Source organism: Physeter macrocephalus, chromosome 13, assembly GCF_002837175.3.
Source record: "Physeter macrocephalus isolate SW-GA chromosome 13, ASM283717v5, whole genome shotgun sequence".
Classification (NCBI taxonomy): Eukaryota; Metazoa; Chordata; class Mammalia; order Artiodactyla; family Physeteridae; genus Physeter; species Physeter macrocephalus.
The window spans coordinates 21,574,258-21,592,794 of record NC_041226.1 but is presented as its reverse complement, the minus strand read 5'-3'; the positions used below and the strand labels follow the sequence as shown (position 1 = coordinate 21,592,794).

General features: G+C 41.6%; 1 protein-coding gene across 1 annotated transcript in view; it reads right to left on the bottom strand.

Moving 5' to 3' along the window:
- The window catches only part of LCP1 (lymphocyte cytosolic protein 1), a 54,805-nt gene that overhangs the window by 1,652 nt on the left and 34,616 nt on the right, over window positions 1-18,537 (bottom strand). Inside the window, exons 10-15 of the mRNA XM_007102510.2 lie at window positions 16,998-17,193; window positions 14,851-14,929; window positions 14,158-14,272; window positions 12,781-12,914; window positions 5,302-5,425; window positions 1,732-1,856 (exon numbers count right to left, since the gene is read on the bottom strand). Of these exons, the coding sequence (XP_007102572.1) occupies window positions 1,732-1,856; window positions 5,302-5,425; window positions 12,781-12,914; window positions 14,158-14,272; window positions 14,851-14,929; window positions 16,998-17,193 (773 nt within the window). The remainder of the gene's footprint in view (window positions 1-1,731; window positions 1,857-5,301; window positions 5,426-12,780; window positions 12,915-14,157; window positions 14,273-14,850; window positions 14,930-16,997; window positions 17,194-18,537) is intronic.

Sequence of the window (18,537 nt, the reverse complement as noted above, 5' to 3'; positions counted from 1 at the left end):
TGGGTCTTCATCCATGTTCTTCCCTCTGCTGGAATAGTCTTTCTTTCACCTGTCCAGCTCCTTCTTACTTGTCCTCTCCATCTGTCCCAGCTTAGATGTTATTCGGTAGAGCTTCAGTTCCCTTCCTGTCCCCTCCACAGCACCCTGGGATCCTCCTTCCATACTATCCCTCACACTCTACTGTAACTGCTGTTGAATTATTTCTCTTCTCTCCATTAGATTGTGCTAAACACCAGCATACCAGGAACGCACGTCCCCACTTTCCCAAACTGGGCACAGAGAGAAGGGCCCTGCTGGGATAAGATACACAGCAGGGCTGCTGGGCACCAGCCATTCGTTAACCCTGGACTTGTGTTATGGGTTGAATACTGGCCCCCACCAGAAACATAAGCAGAAGCCCTAACCCCTGGTACCTCAGATGGTGATGTTATTTGGAAAAAGTGTTATTTAAGGTATAGTTAGTTCAGATGAGGTCATGCTGGGGTAGGTTGGAGCCCTAATCCAGTATGATTGATGTCCTTATAAGAGAGGGAGAAGAGACACAGACATACACACACACAGAGAAGACAGCTACGTGAAGTCACAGAAACACAGGGAAGGCCATGTGAAGACAGGGTTGGAGATTGGAGTGGTGCATCTATAAGCCCAAGGATGAGGGAGGTGTGGGACAGATTCTCCATCCAAGCCCTCAGGAGGAACCAACCCTGCCGACACCTTGATCTTGGACTTCTAGCCTCCACAACAGTGAGAGAAGGAATTTCTGTTGTTTGAAGTCACCTTGTTTGTGGTATTTTGTTATGACAGACCTAGGAACTAATACAGCCTGCTCTGAGAAAGGCACCTCTCTAGGGTAGAAAGGCACCTCTCTAGGAAGGCAAGCTTTCCATAAAGACCAGATAGCAAATATTTCAGACTCTGTGGGCTTTGTCACAACTATTTCAACTCTGCTGTTGTATCAGGGAAAGAGCTATAGAAACTATGTAAATAAAACCTGATGTATAAAAGCTGACAGCAGGGCTTCCCTGGTGGCGCAGTGGTTGAGAGTCTGCCTGCCGATGCAGGGGACGCGGGTTCGTGCCCCGGTCCGGGAAGATCCCACGTGCCGTGGAGCGGCTGGGCCCGTGAGCCACGGCCGCTGAGCCTGCGCGTCCGGAGCCTGTGCTCCGCACCGGGAGAGGCCACAACGGTGAGAGGCCCGCGTACCGCAAAAAAAAAAAAAAAAAAGCTGACAACAGACCAAATTTGGGTTCTGCTACCCTCGTTCTACAAGTAAAGCAAATGGCAGTTGCTCTCAAGCTGGTGAAGACTCTGGTCTTGAACCCCACCCCTGCCCATGCATATCCACAGATATTCACAAATAGAATGTTTATATTTGCACGCACCATGTGCAAACTCTATTCAGGAAGCCTCCCATAGATTATGATTAGGAAATTGTTTTTAAAAGTTTTAAAAGTTTTATGAAATTACAGGCTTGCTTATCAATCAGAAGTCAACTGTTTTCAGTTTCAATTGTTATCAATCGTTTTTGTCTTGTTCCCTCTAACACCTGGAGGCTTAAACTGCTATTGCCCGGTATTGAAAATAATGACGATGGGACACAGTACGCCATGAGGAGAAAAAGCATCAACAGCGAACCTAAAAGTGTCTGCACGAAGGCACCGGCACTACAGTTCACGGCTACCCAGGTGCCGGCTCACCCTTTCCTCCCTGACCCCAGGTTTATTTACGTACTTTGCATTGTTGAGTTTCTCTTCATCGTTCAGGTTTTCTGTCTTCAGGAGGTCATAGTTAATGGAACCTGGTTGAATGGCATCAATGAGATCCAGGACGGGTAGACTTGTACTAATCTTTGGGTCCTGCATAGAGAGAAAGCATGGGTTTTAACAATATGCTCCCAAGTTACTTCTATTCGGCTCAAGGAAAGTGAGTGGTTCTTTCCTCTTAAATACGAATATATACATCCTGGTGTGGGAAATGCCACAGTGTCGCACATGGTGTTTCAAACCCGTGGTCATTTCTGTAGGGGCATCACTAGTAGCTTCCTGGTGCTTCACTAAGTGGAGGAAATCCATTGTCTGCCAACAGGCAGGGAGTCATTCCCAAACAGTGAATGGAAGGAAGTTAGAGCAACTAGAGAAAAGCAGAGAGGTTGATATATAGTATGTTTCATCCAAGTACTGGTTATTAGTAGAGGAAGGGATGATTTGAAAAAGAAACCATCAGAAAAGAGAGACTAAGGACATTAAGAGGAACCCCTCTTCATTTTCAGGGGACATCCCAGAGGTGACAGGCAGGGAGAGTGATGCGGGCTCAGTTGGACGGGATTCAGTGAATGCTCCTCTCCTGGAGACCTTAGGGAAAGAAAAGGGTCCATAGGTCCAGGCAGACAGTGACAGCAATTATGTGATCAAATGCAGTGACTGCACCTAATGTCCATTGGTGTCTCACAGTTTGCTCAGCACTTTTTATAGGTTATCTCACTTATTGCCACAAGCCTTGGATGGAGGCATCTAATCTTAATTTACAGCAAGCAAAGGGAGTTTCTGAGGTTAAGTGGCTTGCTAATAAGTGCCGGGGCTAGGATCTGAACCCAGGTATTCTGACTTAAAATCTTGGGCTCTTTCTTTGGTGTCTGTAAACAGTTCGATGGACACACGCAAAGCTGTGAATGCTTTTTTTTTTTTGTAAAGGTTCTACCTGATGCTTCTTTAAAAGGAACATTATTTATTTTTTGGCTGCACTGGGTCTTCGTTGCTGCGCGCGGGCTTCCTCTAGTTGCAGCGAGCGGGGGCTACTCTTCGTTGCGGTGCACGGGCTTCTCATTGCGGTGGCTTCTCTTGTTGCGGAGCACAGGCTCTAGGTGCGCAGGCTCAGTGGTTGTGGCTCGCGGGCTCAGTAGTTGTGGCTCGCGGGCTCTAGAGCGCAGGCTCAGTAGTTGTGGCTCACGGGCTTAGTTGCTCCGCGGCATGTGAGATCTTCCCAGACTAGGGATCGAACCTGTGTCCCCTGTGTTGGCAGGCGGATTCTTAACCACTGCGCCACCAGGGAACTCCCTGTGAATGCTCTTAAGGTGTAAATGCACAAAACTCTGCACCTGTGAGTACAGACAGGTCGAGGCAATTGTGTGTCACCATCTGAACATAGTCAAGTTCAAACGCCTCATACCTTGCGGGTCCAAATCAGAACCAATTCTAACAAAGAAACAAGACACAGGACCCCTGCAAGATGCTAGGTCTCCAGCACTGGCCCTCTGTAGAGGTAGAATACTATTTTAAAAAATAGAATGGGTCCATTTTTATTTACTTCTGGGTTATGTAAGAACTACCACAACATTAAGATCAATATACATATAATTGTCATGTAATTTCCACCATTAGCCTGAGCTTCTATCTCCATAGAATTTTTTGGTAAAGAAGCACAACGGAAGCAAAATGGAGAGATTTGAGTTTCACCTTCTTTCCTACTTCCTTCCCACAGTCTTGGGGGGCTGACAGGCAGCGAGATGGCCAGCAGCTGGCAGCGTTCATAGGTGAGGAGGGCCCAGGACTGTTTCTGCAATGGTTAATCGGGGTGCGCTGTGCTCAGTTTTTGAAGGGTTTCACTTAAAAGCAGTGTGGGGCTAATCTGACATTTTCCTTCTGTGGTCCTTTTGACCTAATCAATTCTGCAATGACTCCGTGAGAAGACAGGAGAAAATTAGCCCAGAGCATCACAAGGGGCCAAAAATTGCCAAACATTCCCAAGAGTGAATCCCCACTGGATCACCCCAGAAGCTGCTGGGTAATGAAATGGGACGTATTCCTGTAAAGTGGCAGCTGTTTTACAGAGAGACGCACGCCCGGGGCTATTCACTTCATAGCCATGGTCAAGTGACCTATAGATACTCTCCGCTCTATAACCTCACCTCGCAGGTGAAAGGTGCTTTCCCCTCCCTGATGCAATTACTAGCTGTAAGCTCAGGAGTTAAATGAGCCCCCAGTTTCCTCACTATAAAATCAGGAAAATGGTGGGACTTCCCTGGTGCTTCAGTGGTGGAGACTCCACGCTTCCACTGCAGGGGCCGCGGGTGGGATCCCAGGTCAGGGAACTAAGATCCCGCATGCCGCCCGAAGCAGCCAAAAAAAGAAAAAAAAATCAGGAAAACGGTAAAGCTGTCTTTATAATGTCTGCGAAGAGGAAATGAGGAGCCCCCTGTTACAAACAAGGAGCCCCTCGTACTGAGATCGCGCTCCATCCCGGGAGCACCCCTCTACTGTGCTGTTCGCCACCGCCTTCCCAAATGTCCTTCTGGAAGGACTTGCTCACATCTGTCACCAGCCTCCACTTCGACCTCCAGACCAAACGGCTGGTAAAAGCAGAGGGAGGACAGAGCTGGCCGTTTCCTGTGCTGAGCTCACAGGGCTGGGCACTCGTGGTAGAGCCCAGCCTAGAGATATACCTTCTGCCCTTTCTGGGCGGGGAGAGATTTTCAGTTTTTTTCTTGATTTTGAAGGAGAGGATTGATATTTTTGCGGTACGCGGGCCTCTCAATGCTGTGGCCTCTCCCGGAGCACAGACTCCGGACGCGCAGCCCAAGCGCCGGTGGCTCACGGGCCGAGCCGATCCGCGGCACGTGGGATCCTCCCGCACCGGGGCACGAACCCGCGTCCCCTGCATCGGCAGGCGGACTCTCAACCACTGCGCCACCAGGGAAGCCCCCGCCCTATTAATATAACTCTGACGGGGGTCCCTCTCCGCCACCTTGACCTTTAAGCCAGGAAAATGTAGTTAAGATATGACGCAGACATTATACTGTCGCTCAAGTGCGCAGGGCCCTTGAGGAAGGATCCAGCTAATGTATAAAACATGAGTGAAGAAATGTAATAAAATGTCATGCTGTTATTAATAAAAATGGGATTTGCATACAAGTAAACAACTGCTTTTTTTTCAGAAGAAAAACATCCCATGGGAGATCTTTTAGCATTTTACATTTCACCCTCATTATGTTAACAGTCTGAACCATGGGGCTATGTACATTTAAAAAACATTATATTTTACATTACTTTGGAAGAACAACGTCTAAAATCCCATGTAAAAAACGATTGGGTTTTTAAAATTAATTATTACGGGAGACAGCGACAAGAAATCTGTCAATGAAATGGCCTATGAACGTCAAAACAATAATGGGTCATTCAAGCAAAATCAAAACGGGAGGGGGAGCCTCAAAGACCTCACACTGAAGGTCACTCTTGAAAACAGAGTGGAAGCAATAAAGATAAGCATAATGCTCAGGCGGCCGCGAGCAGGAGACACGCATGTTACCTTGAAACTAGAGATGCGTGAACTTTTCTCCGCTTCCTTCAATGTTTCATTCACCCAGTTGACAATAGTGTCATCGTTGACCTTCTGCCCACCTCCAAGTTCTTCAAGAATATTCAGTGTGTACCTGAACAAAATCAAGAGTGATTTCTGGAGAAAAGTTGCTAAAGAATTCACTATTGTATAGCACAGAGAACTGTATTCAATACTCTGTAATGACCTATATGGGAAAATAATCTAAAAAAGAGTGGATATATGTATGTGTATAAGTGATTAACTTTGCTGTACAGCAGCAAGTAACACAACATTTTAAATCAACTATACTCCCATAAAAATTTTTTTAAAAAGAATCACTATTCACAGAGAGTCGCCAGCATAGAAAAGTTTTTTTTTTTTCCTGTCACAGAAGATGGCCTGAACACCATTACATCTGAGGAAAAAAGAATATGTAATGACATTAGTTCCTTTTAGAATAACAAAATAGAACTTTATACTTAGAGTGAGATGCAGAGCGAATACCACTGTCATTGTACAGAGAGAAAGCAGAAGAGAAGCAGGGAAAGGAAAATGAAATAAAGCATTTGAACCAGTGACGCTTTTCTTAAAGGAACCATGAAAATCAAGGAACAATTCAGTGTTAGCAAAGCCCAAGCACATATATCCGGAAAAAAACTATAATTCAAAAAGCTACATGTACCCCAATGTTCATAGCAGCACTATTCACATTAGCCAAGACATGGAAACAACCTAAATGTCCATCCACAGATGAATGGATAAAGAAGATGTGGCATATATACAACGGAATATTACTCAGCCATAAAAAGAATGAAATAATGCCATTTGCAGCAACATGGATGGACTTCGAGATTATCATACTAAGTGAAGTAAGTCAGACAGAGAAAGACAAATATCATATATCACTTACATGTGGAATCTAAAATATGACACAAATGAACGTATCTATGAAACAGAAACAGACTCTCAGACATAGAGAACAGACTTGTGGTTGCCAAGGGGGAAGAGGGTGGCCAAGGGATGGATTGGGAGTTTGGGGTTAGGAGATGCAAACTATTATATATAGAATGGATAAACAACAAGGTCCTACTGTATAGCACAGGGAACTATAGTCAATATCCTGTGATAAACCATAATGGAAAAGAATATGAAAAAGAATGTATATATACATATACATATATATATATATAACTGAATCACTTTGCTGTACAGCGGAAATTAACACAACATTGTAAATCAGCTATACTTCAAAGCCCAGGCAGCCAACATAATAAAGCAAAAATATAAAAGAGTTTCCTCTCTGTATCAAGGAAGTAGAAATATTGGGAATACACATTAATCTCTAGTTTGAGGGTAAGAATTGCCTTAGATACATACTGTTATGAGAAGTGGGTTTTGCAGGGGAAACATTAAGAAGATGCTTCAAGCTCTTAAAATTCCATGGAGCAGAGAAGACTCACCATTCCCCAAGCCAATCTCTCTCAAAGGGTACACACAGGGAGAGAGCCAAGCAGTAGAGCAGGTGGGCAGGTCTGCTGGCCTCACGGTTCAGTCTTGTAAGGGGGGAGAGTCAAATTACCCACGAAAGACTAGAATTTCAGTGTGTGTTGTCCAAAATGAAACTCCAGTATCCTGCCGTTGAGTCCTGTCTGGAGGGCCTCCCTAAATGAGGCCCCCCCCCCCACTTGGGCGTCCAGGGTTTTGCCCATTACATAATCCATCGGGTATCTTCCTCCAGTTACTGCTTCTGTGCTCAACACAGTTCTTCCACAATCTCCCACATGGTTTCCAAGTGTCATCTCAGAAATAGGAGCAATGCCCTGCTTCCTTCAGGTGAAAGCGCACTCCTATCATTGGCGATGGGGAGGAAAAGGGTTTCTGCAACTTTTCTTTATCAAAACCATAAAATCATGTGGACCAATCTGGCATCCAAGTCCTCTCAATGACACCTCCCCAGACTCCCTCACATCAGCTGGTTCCTCTTCATTTTGTCTTTTCTAAACTACTGTTCCGGTCATGTCATTTAAAGTGACTCTCCGAGGCCCAAAGAACACAGGTCCAATTCCTTAGAATGGCACACAAGTCCTTTCGCAATTTGACCTGAGTGTCCCTTTTCAGTGCCTCTCTCATTTGCTCCTTCCCCTCCTTCTTCAAGGCTTTATGGTCGCACACACTCACGTTCTTCCAGCTGCACAGAACCATCAGCAGCTCACCGACCGCACCACGCGTCCCCCTGCCTCCTGCTTCCATGACTCAGATGCGCGCTCTGCCTTGGATGTCCTTCCTCTCTAGTGAATTTCTAATCCTGAGAACAAGTCCCAGTTCAAGCATCATTTTTTCTGACCCATGCAGTATATTAATCATTATTGCTACACTTGCTTCCAACCTGGTTCCCAGAGCTTTTGATGGAGTTGAGGTGCATGTCTCTCTGCCTACCTCGTGCCCTTGGACAGAGTCCATAGACCATATTCATCTCAGTGCTTTCACGGGTTAGCAGAGTGCCCAGTACGTACTGGGCATCTAGCAAATGAAAGAGGAGACTAGTAGATGAAACGAACAGAATGATTTTCTCCCAGAAAAAGCAAGGAGAAAGTCAAGATGGGAAATGCTGAGTCTGGGCCCAGAGACGGGACCAAAATGCTAAGGAATAACGAGTACAAATGGGATAAGTTCCAGTTAGATTTTCAAAATATTACTAGTTTTGGAAAAGGCCTTGGTTTGATCATATCATTTATGTCATAACCGGCTTGTTTCCTAACAGCATGTGCATTACGTTACCAGCATTTACTATACCATGTAAGAATTTCTGCCTAGTCCACTCATTAAGAGATGGTGGGTTAGTGTTTGTTTCATCAGGTCACATCCATAAATAACCTGAGAAACAGACTAGGTTTAATCTTCCAGCAGCCTCACTCATCTCAGGACCGAACTCTCACTTCCCTTTGCCAGGAGGCCCAGCCTGCTTTGTTGACTCTCTCCAGTGGACAGGAGAAATGCTTTCAAGCCACTCCTCGAGTGAGGGAAGAAAATGGTGCAGAGGAGAAGCTCACCTTTATACAAAAGTCTATTCATGCAAATATAAAAGGCCACAAAGGGACAGGAAAACTTAGACACAGAACATCCTGGAGGCAGCTGATTGCATTCAGGGGTCTGAGAACAGCCCCTCATGGAGGCACACAGTGCTAGTGAGCACAGAGTTGTCTTTCTGCCACCTCAAGGGAGATGTGGAGGTTTAAACGGAATCAGACACCTGCTTGTGAGGACATCAGAAAAACAAAGGGAAGAAAGGCAAACATTTAGGTTGGAGACTCCAGTCTAGAAAGTCCATGAAGCACCGAATGTAGATTCAAAATTGAAAACAAAAAACAATTTGGCTTGTGTCTTCCTAGGATTTTCCTCGTGAGATAATCACTCCTTATCATGAAACATGTTTTGGGGGGACTGTGCTATTATTAAATGGAACCCTGCAGACAAGATCCCAGTATCCCTGGTGTTTGCACACCGCGCGGTGCTGAGAAGCCCTCTGTCAAAACGAAATGCCCCATGAGCTCCAGCTTAAGCCAGGGCCTCATCCAACAGCAGACGATGGATGGGGTGTGGGGCTGGAGGGGCTGTGATTATGACTTGTGTGCTTTCCTGCCATCAAACACTTGTGTTATTTATTTAACATGTGACCCAGAGGGACATACCTCAGTGTTTTGTTTTTCAAGGACCTATCCCCAATTCACCATCCACAGACTGTTTGATCTGGGGAGAATTCCCTCCTTTGCCTGCCTCAGACTCTTGATTCATCTGTTGGAGTCTAACTATTGTGGCTGTCTGCCAGCAGCCTACTTGCCTCAGGCTTTGGTCTCCAAACTTAGACACGTGCAATTTGCCAGCTTTCCAATCTGAGAACGATTTCCAGGCTACTGAAGGGGAAAGGGAGGTTTAAGCTTCCATTTGTTTTTAGAGGGAAAAATGACATGCCATTTATTGTCCAGATAAATGACCAAATTAGCGCATCTGTGAAATCCAATGAAATAAATTCCAGCTAGAACTGGCTCTAAATTTATTAGATCTGTTAATGTGTGGCACACAGAGAAAAAAAAAAATACCCTTCTGGTGGCATTTACATAATTATCAGTCATTTCATCGCCTTTCACAGTAATGTATTTCTCTGTCCATTTTCTTATAGGCACAATTCTTATATAGTAAAGACTCATGAGAAATATGACTTATTTACCAGGTAGAGACACAGCAGCAAACTAGCCCTTATCGTATATATACTAGCCTTAAACTATGATGTTGGGTCACATTTTTATAAAACTTCCAGAATGAAGATCATATTACAAAGTGATTTTCAGATATTATGAAATTCAAAATAGAATAGAGTTGGCGTGAGTTTTCTTTTTAAGTCACTAAAATAGAAAATATCAAAGATAATTTCATCTTCAAACCCATGAGTCAATTTAACTGTTGCAACTAAAAAGACTTTTGCTTTGGTTTTTAAAGCAATCAGTACCAAAATCCAGTCTGTTAAGAATTACAAACACATGTGAAAGAAAATAGAGAGTAGTTCAGAAATCGTTTCTGCAAATACACCAGTGAGAACGGCCCTTAGGAACTTTCAGTGATGTTCTAGATACATGCAGTAAAATAGAGGCTAAAGTTTCTTTAGCTCTGGAGTTTTCTGTGCCAGAGAAGCCTTATGACGTCTGCCTTCAATCATTAAAGAGATCCCAGTTGAGAAAGGAGTAATGGAGCATCATACTTGATAAAGCAAATGAAAATCAGGTAGTTAAATTGATTATGATCATTTCTGATCACCCTACATCACCTGGAGACACTGACATGATTACTCCAAGGACCATTATAAATATTAGGATCTGCAGACAGTGGCCTGGGAATAAAGCGGCAGTGCTTAGGGACAAACCCTTGTCTCCGCCATTACCTTGTTAGACATAATGTAATGTGACATATGGTTTCTTGGGCTTCCTTCCAGGTAGAAAAATGAATTAAGTCACACTAACATAGGTTCTAATTAAGGAACGGAAGACTTCTGCCTGGTCAGAGCTATCAGTAAAGGGGGAAAGAGCAAAGCATGTAAAAGTAAACCAGTTCATGCTTACAGATTTGCTGTCTAAAATTCTTCCCAGGCTCATGCTTTTGTACCAAAAATTGTTTACTTTTCTCACCATTTATTTTCTATTTGTATATCTTATTATAGTCTACTATTGCTTAAATAATATGGCCACATAGCTCTCACATTAATCAATTTTATGTTTGACTCTAAAAGGTATCTAAAGTTCTCTGTTAAGGAAGTAGCAGGAAATTCTGCTTTTGGTCATGATGGAATAACACGGACCAGTTTACCTTTCTGCCTTAAACACATGAAGCACAATGAAAAAATATGAAATGACGTTGTTCAGACATTGGACAACAGGAAGCACAAAACAGTGGTCCCTGAGAGAAGGAAAACAAATGTGGTAAACCCTAAGATTGTCCCAGATTATTGCATGGAGAGTTTCCAGGCTGCAGTGCAGGGAGCGAGAACTCAAACAGAGCATGACAGTGACCCTGAGCCAAGTGGACAGGGTTGAGAACTCAAGGAAGCCAGGGTGCTAGAATGTGTGGGGCAGAATAGCAGAGAGAAGAGAGCTGCCTGGAGAGGACAGTCATCTAGAAAGAAAGCTCCAGAGATCTTCAGAGGGTTTGCCTCAAGTGTTCAGCTGAGTGCTACTTGGAGCATTCATGTGCGGAAATTACCAGAGGCTGGGAAAAGAACTTTCAGAAATGAATGGGCAGAACAATCCTTGGAGTTCACACAGGGCTGGCATAAATTTGGTTCCTACCAGTCAGAGTGGAAAAATCTCATGATATATGGAGCATCAAGTAAAGTACTCAGAAGAGATTATCTCAGTATTGAGAGACAAAATTAGCTCGAGATTAATTAAGATTTTAAGTAAGCCCCCAAAGGATCAAATTGTGCTCAAGTAACTTAACTGCATCCCAGGACAAAATTCAAGAATATTTAAAGGAATACAGAAACATCTAGCACACAGCAAGGTAAAATTCACAGTGCCTCACATACTATGAAAAATCAGTAGGCATGCAAAGAAGCAGAAAAATATGACTCATAATAAAGATAAAAATCAGTTAATAGAAACAGACCCAGAAATAACAGTTATTGTAATCATATTCTATATATTCAAGAAGGTTAAGGAAAGAAATAGAGGAGATGTCAAAAAGACCCAAATCAAACTTCTATACACGAAAACTATTATGTCTGAGATAAAAAAAAGTATACACCAAATGGAATTAATGGTAGACATTGTAGAAGAAGAGAGTGGTGAATTTAAGACAAGGCAATAGAAATTATCCCAGATGAAACAGAGAGAGGAAAAAATGAAATGTAAAGGAAAAAGATGATTTGAGCAACAGTGAATTTTGGGACAACTTCAAATAACCAAATAAATGTGTACCTGGAGTTCCCAAAAAACTAGAGGGCGGGTACAGGAGTCATATTTGAAGAAATAGAGGCCAAGATTTTTCCAAATTTGATGAAAACTGTAAGCCCACAGATTCAAGAAGCTCAACAAACCTCAAGCACAAGAAACACCAAAGCACATCATAACCAAATTACTTAAAATGAGTGATAAAGAGAAAATCTTAAAAGAAGCCAGAGGAAGAAAGACATATTACACACAGAGGAACAAAGACAGGAATGACAACAGATTTATCATTAGAAATGGTGCAAGCTAGAAGACAGTGAACACATCTTCAAAATAGTGAAAGAAAAAACTATCAACCTAGAATTGTACACTCAGATAAAATACCTTTCAAAAATGAAAATATAATAAAGATTTTCTCAGACAGACAGAAGCTGAAATAATTCCTCGCCAACAGATGCACACTGCTAGAAATATTTCAAGTAGAAGGCGAATGATATCAGATTGAAATCTGGATCTACACCATGGGAAGAAGAGCACCTGAAATGACAGATATGTAGGTAAATATAGCATATTTCTCCCCTTATTCTGAAAGTCCCTTTAAAAGATAAGTGACTGGATTTACACCAATCAGTTAAAAGTTAAAGGATGGAAAAAAAATGTGCCACACTAAACTAATCAAGAAGAAGCAGGAGTGGCTGTATTAATATCAGGAAAAATAGGTTTTAGAGAAAAGAATATTACCAGGCATAAACAGGGTCACTCCATAATGAAAAAGGGTGATTCATTAAGAGAACATAACAATCTAAAACACTGACGACCCTAATAACAGAGTTTCAAAGTACCTGAAACAAAACTGTCAGAACTGAACGGAAGAAAAAAAAACAAAACAGGACTGCCCCGCCAACATTCCTTTGGTTTTAAGTCTAGCTTAAAATATAGTTTTATTAAATTAAATCACATCTCTGAAATTTGCAAGTATTTTTCTAGATGAAGAATACATTCAATAAAATGCCATTCCCCTGAGTTGCATTACCTTCTCATTAACTGCCAGACCAAGGCCAATGTCAGGGTGCGGTTTCCTTCATTGAGATCTTGTCCAGCAATGCCAACCAGGGAAAATTTCGCTTGATTCTTCCCCAGTTCCACTGCATAGTTACAGTTCTCAAGCTGTTAATGAGCAGGAAGGGAAACAATCTAATGTCATCATCTCTATGATGATAAATACCCGAGAAAATAAGATAATAAAGACATAAAATGAAATAATAAGGTAAGATTGATTGATCTCTCAAGGCTCGTCTGGTTCTGCAATTCTAGGATTCTAAGTTAGTCAAATAATTTTCTATCTTTTCTTAAATCGAACCCCTCACTCCCACCAAAAAAATATTCATAGTGTACTTTAAGTGCAAAACCAAAATGAATTATTATGATGAACATTTTCATGGCTATATCACACTACAGAACTAGACAGCCATACTAAGTAACCTGTCTATAATATTCCTAAAATAGCTGAATTCATAGAGATTGACATAGAACATCTGAACTCTCCATCCTACATGCACACGGTAGACCGATATGTGGGACAGGTATTCCTGTGGCTATGACTCATGGCTCATTGGGTCACAGGCACGAGAAATGGTGGGAAATGTTCGTGCCAACCCCGTGGCTGCTTTTACAAAACAATGTGTTCCCATTACGTTGACACTAGACATACTATTTGTACAAGTCAAACTGTTAGTACAAGGCTTCGATTCTTTAGAAAATTAGAATGATGACCTTGCTGGGGCAAAAGCAGCCCTGCAGATCTGCTTGCTCTAATTATCTTAATTAGAATTTTTACATCATAAAGTTTAAAGACATCCAACATGGAATTATAAATAAGTAATCAACTGAAATAATGAACTCACTTTAATAAAACCATTCAGGTTTCTGGTTGCAGTACTCTAATTTAATCCATGGATAAACAGTTATCTAAGTTTGGCCTCCTGATAAAGTATTCACAAGGTACTCTTGCAGGCTTATGACTTCACCTGCCTACCAGAACATCAGAAGAGTCATTGTTTGGAACTTCCCTGGTGGCGCAGTGGTTAAGCATCCACCTGCCAATGCAGGGGACACGGGTTTGAGCCCTGGTCCGGGAAGATGCCACATGCCGCGGAGCAACTAAAGCTGTGCGCCACAACTACTGAGCCTGTGTTCTAGAGCCCGTGAGCCACAACTACTGAGCCCATGTGCCATAACTACTGAAGCCCGTGCACCTAAAGCCCGAGCTCCGCAACAAGAGAAACCACTGCAATGAGAAGCCCGCGCAACGCAATGAACAGTAGCCCCTACTCGATGCAACTAGAGAAAGCCCGCGCGCAGTAACGAAGACCCAACACAACCAAAAAAAAAAAAAAGAGTCATTGTTTACCTTCTTCATATTGCCCCCCAGTTTGGGGTATGGTGGTTTGTTTACTCTGTTCCAATCAACAGGGACTTTAATCTTTTCATAGAGCTGGAAGATGACCAGGGCATCTGATAAGTCACTGAACAAAAACAAACACAAAAGAATTCTCAGATACTCAGCATTTATGAAGCTCCTGCAGCGGGCCAGGCAATTCCTTATAGATTAGCTCAAGGAACATTCCCAGCAACTTGGCAACACTGGCATCAGTAGCTCCATCTTTAGAGGTGAAGAAAACTCGACTCAGAGAAAGGGAGGGAATTTACTGGAGGTCTCCCACAGGTGTGACCACCTTTGCCCCTTCAGCAGAAACACGCAGCCTCCAGAAGAGAAATACGGCTCTAACAAATGGCAGAGGAGATACAACCACAAACTGAACATTTACTGTTTGGCCTGCTTCTGAGCAGATCTTGGGTTTACAACAGGGATTCCATTTGTCCTTTTGCTGCTGGGTTAGGATTTTTGTACTAAATACACAGCAAGGTTGGCGTATGGAAGTGAGTTTCTTAACATCTGCTGCTCAGTGTGGCATTTCCCCCTTCTCACCGAGGTGCACACACTTTGTAAAGAGAATTGTACACCACAGTGGTATTTGAAATCTTGGGGATCTTTGCAGCTCTTGGTACCTCATATTAAGGAGGAGTCTCCCAATATTCTTACCCGTACAAATGATTGACTCGAGGGTTTACACCCAAGGAGTTCATCCAGTTCCTAAATGTCCGCTCTTCTCTTGTCTCACCTAAATGAATGAAGACCAGTTATCTTTCACGTACCTGGAAAATATCCCTTTTTTTATGATCAACTAAAGAGGATGTAATAAACACTGAAAGTAGAAAAAAATAAAAACCCTAATGAATGTGGATGAGGGCTGTTATTCTGTGTTAATTTTTTTTCCCATTTCAATTCAATGAGTATCTCTAGAGCATCTATTAGTAGTGCGTAAGATCCTGTGTGGGGAAACTCTTCAGGGCTGTCCCTCAAAGGCTTACATTCTTTCTGGAAAAACAAGTATTTTAGGCATCAAACAGGGATCATGCAAGCTAGAGGGCTAACATATGAGGTAGATATTTCTATTTGAGTTGAGATAAAGGAGAGAATTTTATGGGCTAAATTTGGAGGGAGTGCAATTTGAGCTTTACCTTAGAGGGTTAGTAAAATCTGGATAGTAAAGAGGAAAGAGGAGAGGATTTGCGGGGATAAGTAAGGGGTGGAAGTAGGAGATTGTGTAAATATGAACACAAAGGGAGCGATAGGCAAGGTCTGTCTTAAAACCATTAGGAACTGATTTTTCAGGGATCTGTGTTGTATAGTCCACAGAGACAAGGCTGTCTAGTGGCTGGAACCAGAATCAGGGATCTTTGGATGCAAGGTAGCAGATTTTGGTTGATCTATTAGACAATGACAGTCATTATGGGTTCTTTTTTTTATTACTATAATAAATTCTTGAGCAAGGCAGAGATATAATGAAAGCAGCACTGTGATGTGCTTGGCAGCAGTGTGCAGAATTACTGAAGGGCAATATGCATTTAAATTAAATCCACAGAGGGGATAGTGTTTGACACCAGCACGTGGGCACATTCAAGTGCTTGACGGATGGAGGAGTAGGCCCCTAAGACCTAGTGAAAGAGTTGGTGTATGATTTAATAAGAGTCCGGAAGAGCCGAAAGGAAAAATAACAATCTAAAGGTCATTCTGTGGGAAGAATTATTAGTATTTGTTTGTTGATTCAAGAGATTTTGGGGTGAAGGAGAGGAAGGTATCAAAGTGGAACCCAGAGTTTTGGTAACTGAAGAAAAAAAATGGTATGATTAATGGAAATGGAGAATTTCTAAAGGAGGGTGGATGCAATGGGGGCAGGGGGTAGAGAGGCAATGGGGGAAGGGGAAATGATCAATTCTGTCTTGTACATGCTGAATTTCAAGCGATAGTGATGGACCCAAATCTGGATGATCTAGAGGCAGCTAGAAATGGGTGATTAGAGGACTTGATATACATATTTGGTAGTCAACAGAATGCACAGACCCCTGACCACTGTTTATCAAATCATACAAATGCAGCAGTGTTGGAACACAGATTGATTTTGCCCTTCCAGCTAGAGTAAAGCGTTGCAGAAAAGGATCAACCAATTTTTTAAATCTGTATTTTCTTTCTTCGGTGATATTCATTTATTATTACTTTTGTATTGATTTTCTGTCTCAATATCGGGACAATTCATGATGAAAAAAAGAAAAACATCTCTGGCACTATCACCTATTAGAACTTGACGAAAGCTGTGTGATTTTTTGTCCAGTCTTAGGGCTTTAACCTCCTAAATATAACCGTCATGGATTCTGCCTCAAAATATTATTTTGTGGCCCCCATTATCCAAATCAAAGAAGCAAAACAAAAATCTCAGTAAGCATCTCTTAACATAAGTTAAATATCATTTTTAAATGATGAGTGGTTGCAATTTCTTGCTTCTAGGAATTAACACTCAGTCCATTAAGTACATAAATTAGGGTTTTGGAACTCAGGATTTATTTCATCTGATAATTAAATGCATTGTCTTCCCTAAAACATTTAATTCTGATAATGGATGAAGCCTATGTATAATGGATGTGATATAATGGTATTTGATTATTCCTGTTTGTCTGTAATTGACTTGATTAATCTATTTATTCTCTTTGTTATGTACCAGAGAATTGATGACCCGTTTGCAAATCTTCCATGTAAGGGGCTTATGTTTGCTTAGGAGGTGATTTTGAATTGCTCTTGAATTAGAATTGTGACTGCTTTTCCGAACATTTGAGCAACCAATTTCCAGTTACCTTCAAGAGCCCCCCAGTCGATGTCCTGGTTCTCTGGTTTGTGCAGGGCAGGGTATTTGTTAAAGAGGTTGGCAATAAAAGCCAAGTTCAACTTGGGGTTCCCTCGGACAACGTCTGTAGCTGTGACAAACTGCCGGCAGCCCAGCCTCTCCGCCTGCTGCAACATGCATTCTGCCCTCTGGATGTCATCCTTCTCCTGCAATGAAAAAGGACGGATGTCTCAAGCCTGGGTCAAAGCCTCTCTAGGCACAAAGTAGACATGGATAACATGAAAAAGAGATGGGAATCTTACTGAAACCCTTAGTATTCAACCTCAGATAAACATTTAATAACAGCAAATTATCACTTGTATTTGCCTGAACCCAAATCAGAAAGTCACAAGTAAAAGGAATCTCAAAAGTTAAGTAATCAAGTCCTTCCATCTTTATACAGAACAGAACCATTTCAGATGAATAGTTGGTTGTCTTGCTTTTAAAGAGATTCAGTAGATTCTACAGTTTTATCATGTAAGTTCATCTTAATTATTTTCAACCATTAGGTTTCCTTTTTATTATCTTCTTGCACAGACCTCACGAAAAATGTTCATTTATTAAGTAATAAATTATATTCCTATTTTCAGTTCATCAAAGATATTTACATCTGCCAACAAGAAGTTCTGATTAGTTTAACCGCCTTTCCCACACTGAGTTGGTGTACTTGCAGCTCAGACAAAATAAATTTAAGCTACACAGTGTCATTGATAAATATATAATATCTATTTGGCTTCTGCAGACTTAAGATTGAGGATCACCCCTTTAATATATTAAAAGCCTATTCAAATAGTTCTAGAGAATCTCCAGTCATTTGTAAACAGACTCTTATCAGAAAACTAAAGTTTTGTTGAAATATGGTCCATTGCCCTTTATTGCTCTTAAAAGTGTATGAAACCACAAATTTTCAGACAACTGGAACTTATTAAAACTAGAATTATCTCTTAATATGATGCTTTGCTAGATAACACTATACATTTCAGGAGCTCTACTTCTCATGCAGGAATAAGTTAACTTTAATATTAACTCATTGGATTTAACTCTAATGATATGAAATGAGGCACAAGAATGGGTAAGGCAACTTCTCTACATCAATACTAAAGAGCTGGCAAAACCGAAGTTTTAATCGGACCCTTGTTGTGTCCTTTGTTTTCTTTTTTTTTTTAATATTGTATGGTTCTATCTATTTTTTTGTCAAAATCTTTTATTTTCTTTCCAAAGTTGTTTTTCTAAATAAGATAAAAACATTCCATCAAGATTTTCTTTTGGATTGACCCACAGGATTTTTTTCTTGAGGATTTCAACCATACTGATTTTCTAAGATTATTCTCTCTAAATCCTATCTGTGTCAGATAATGTGGCTGAACAACAGATGAGACAACTGTAAGAATAAAATTTTTTTTTTTGGATGACACAACAAAAGCAACAATGATTGCAATTACCAAACACGAAACACACTCATACTATGTCATAATATTGACATTCAGTCCAGTAATCCTCCACTGTAACAG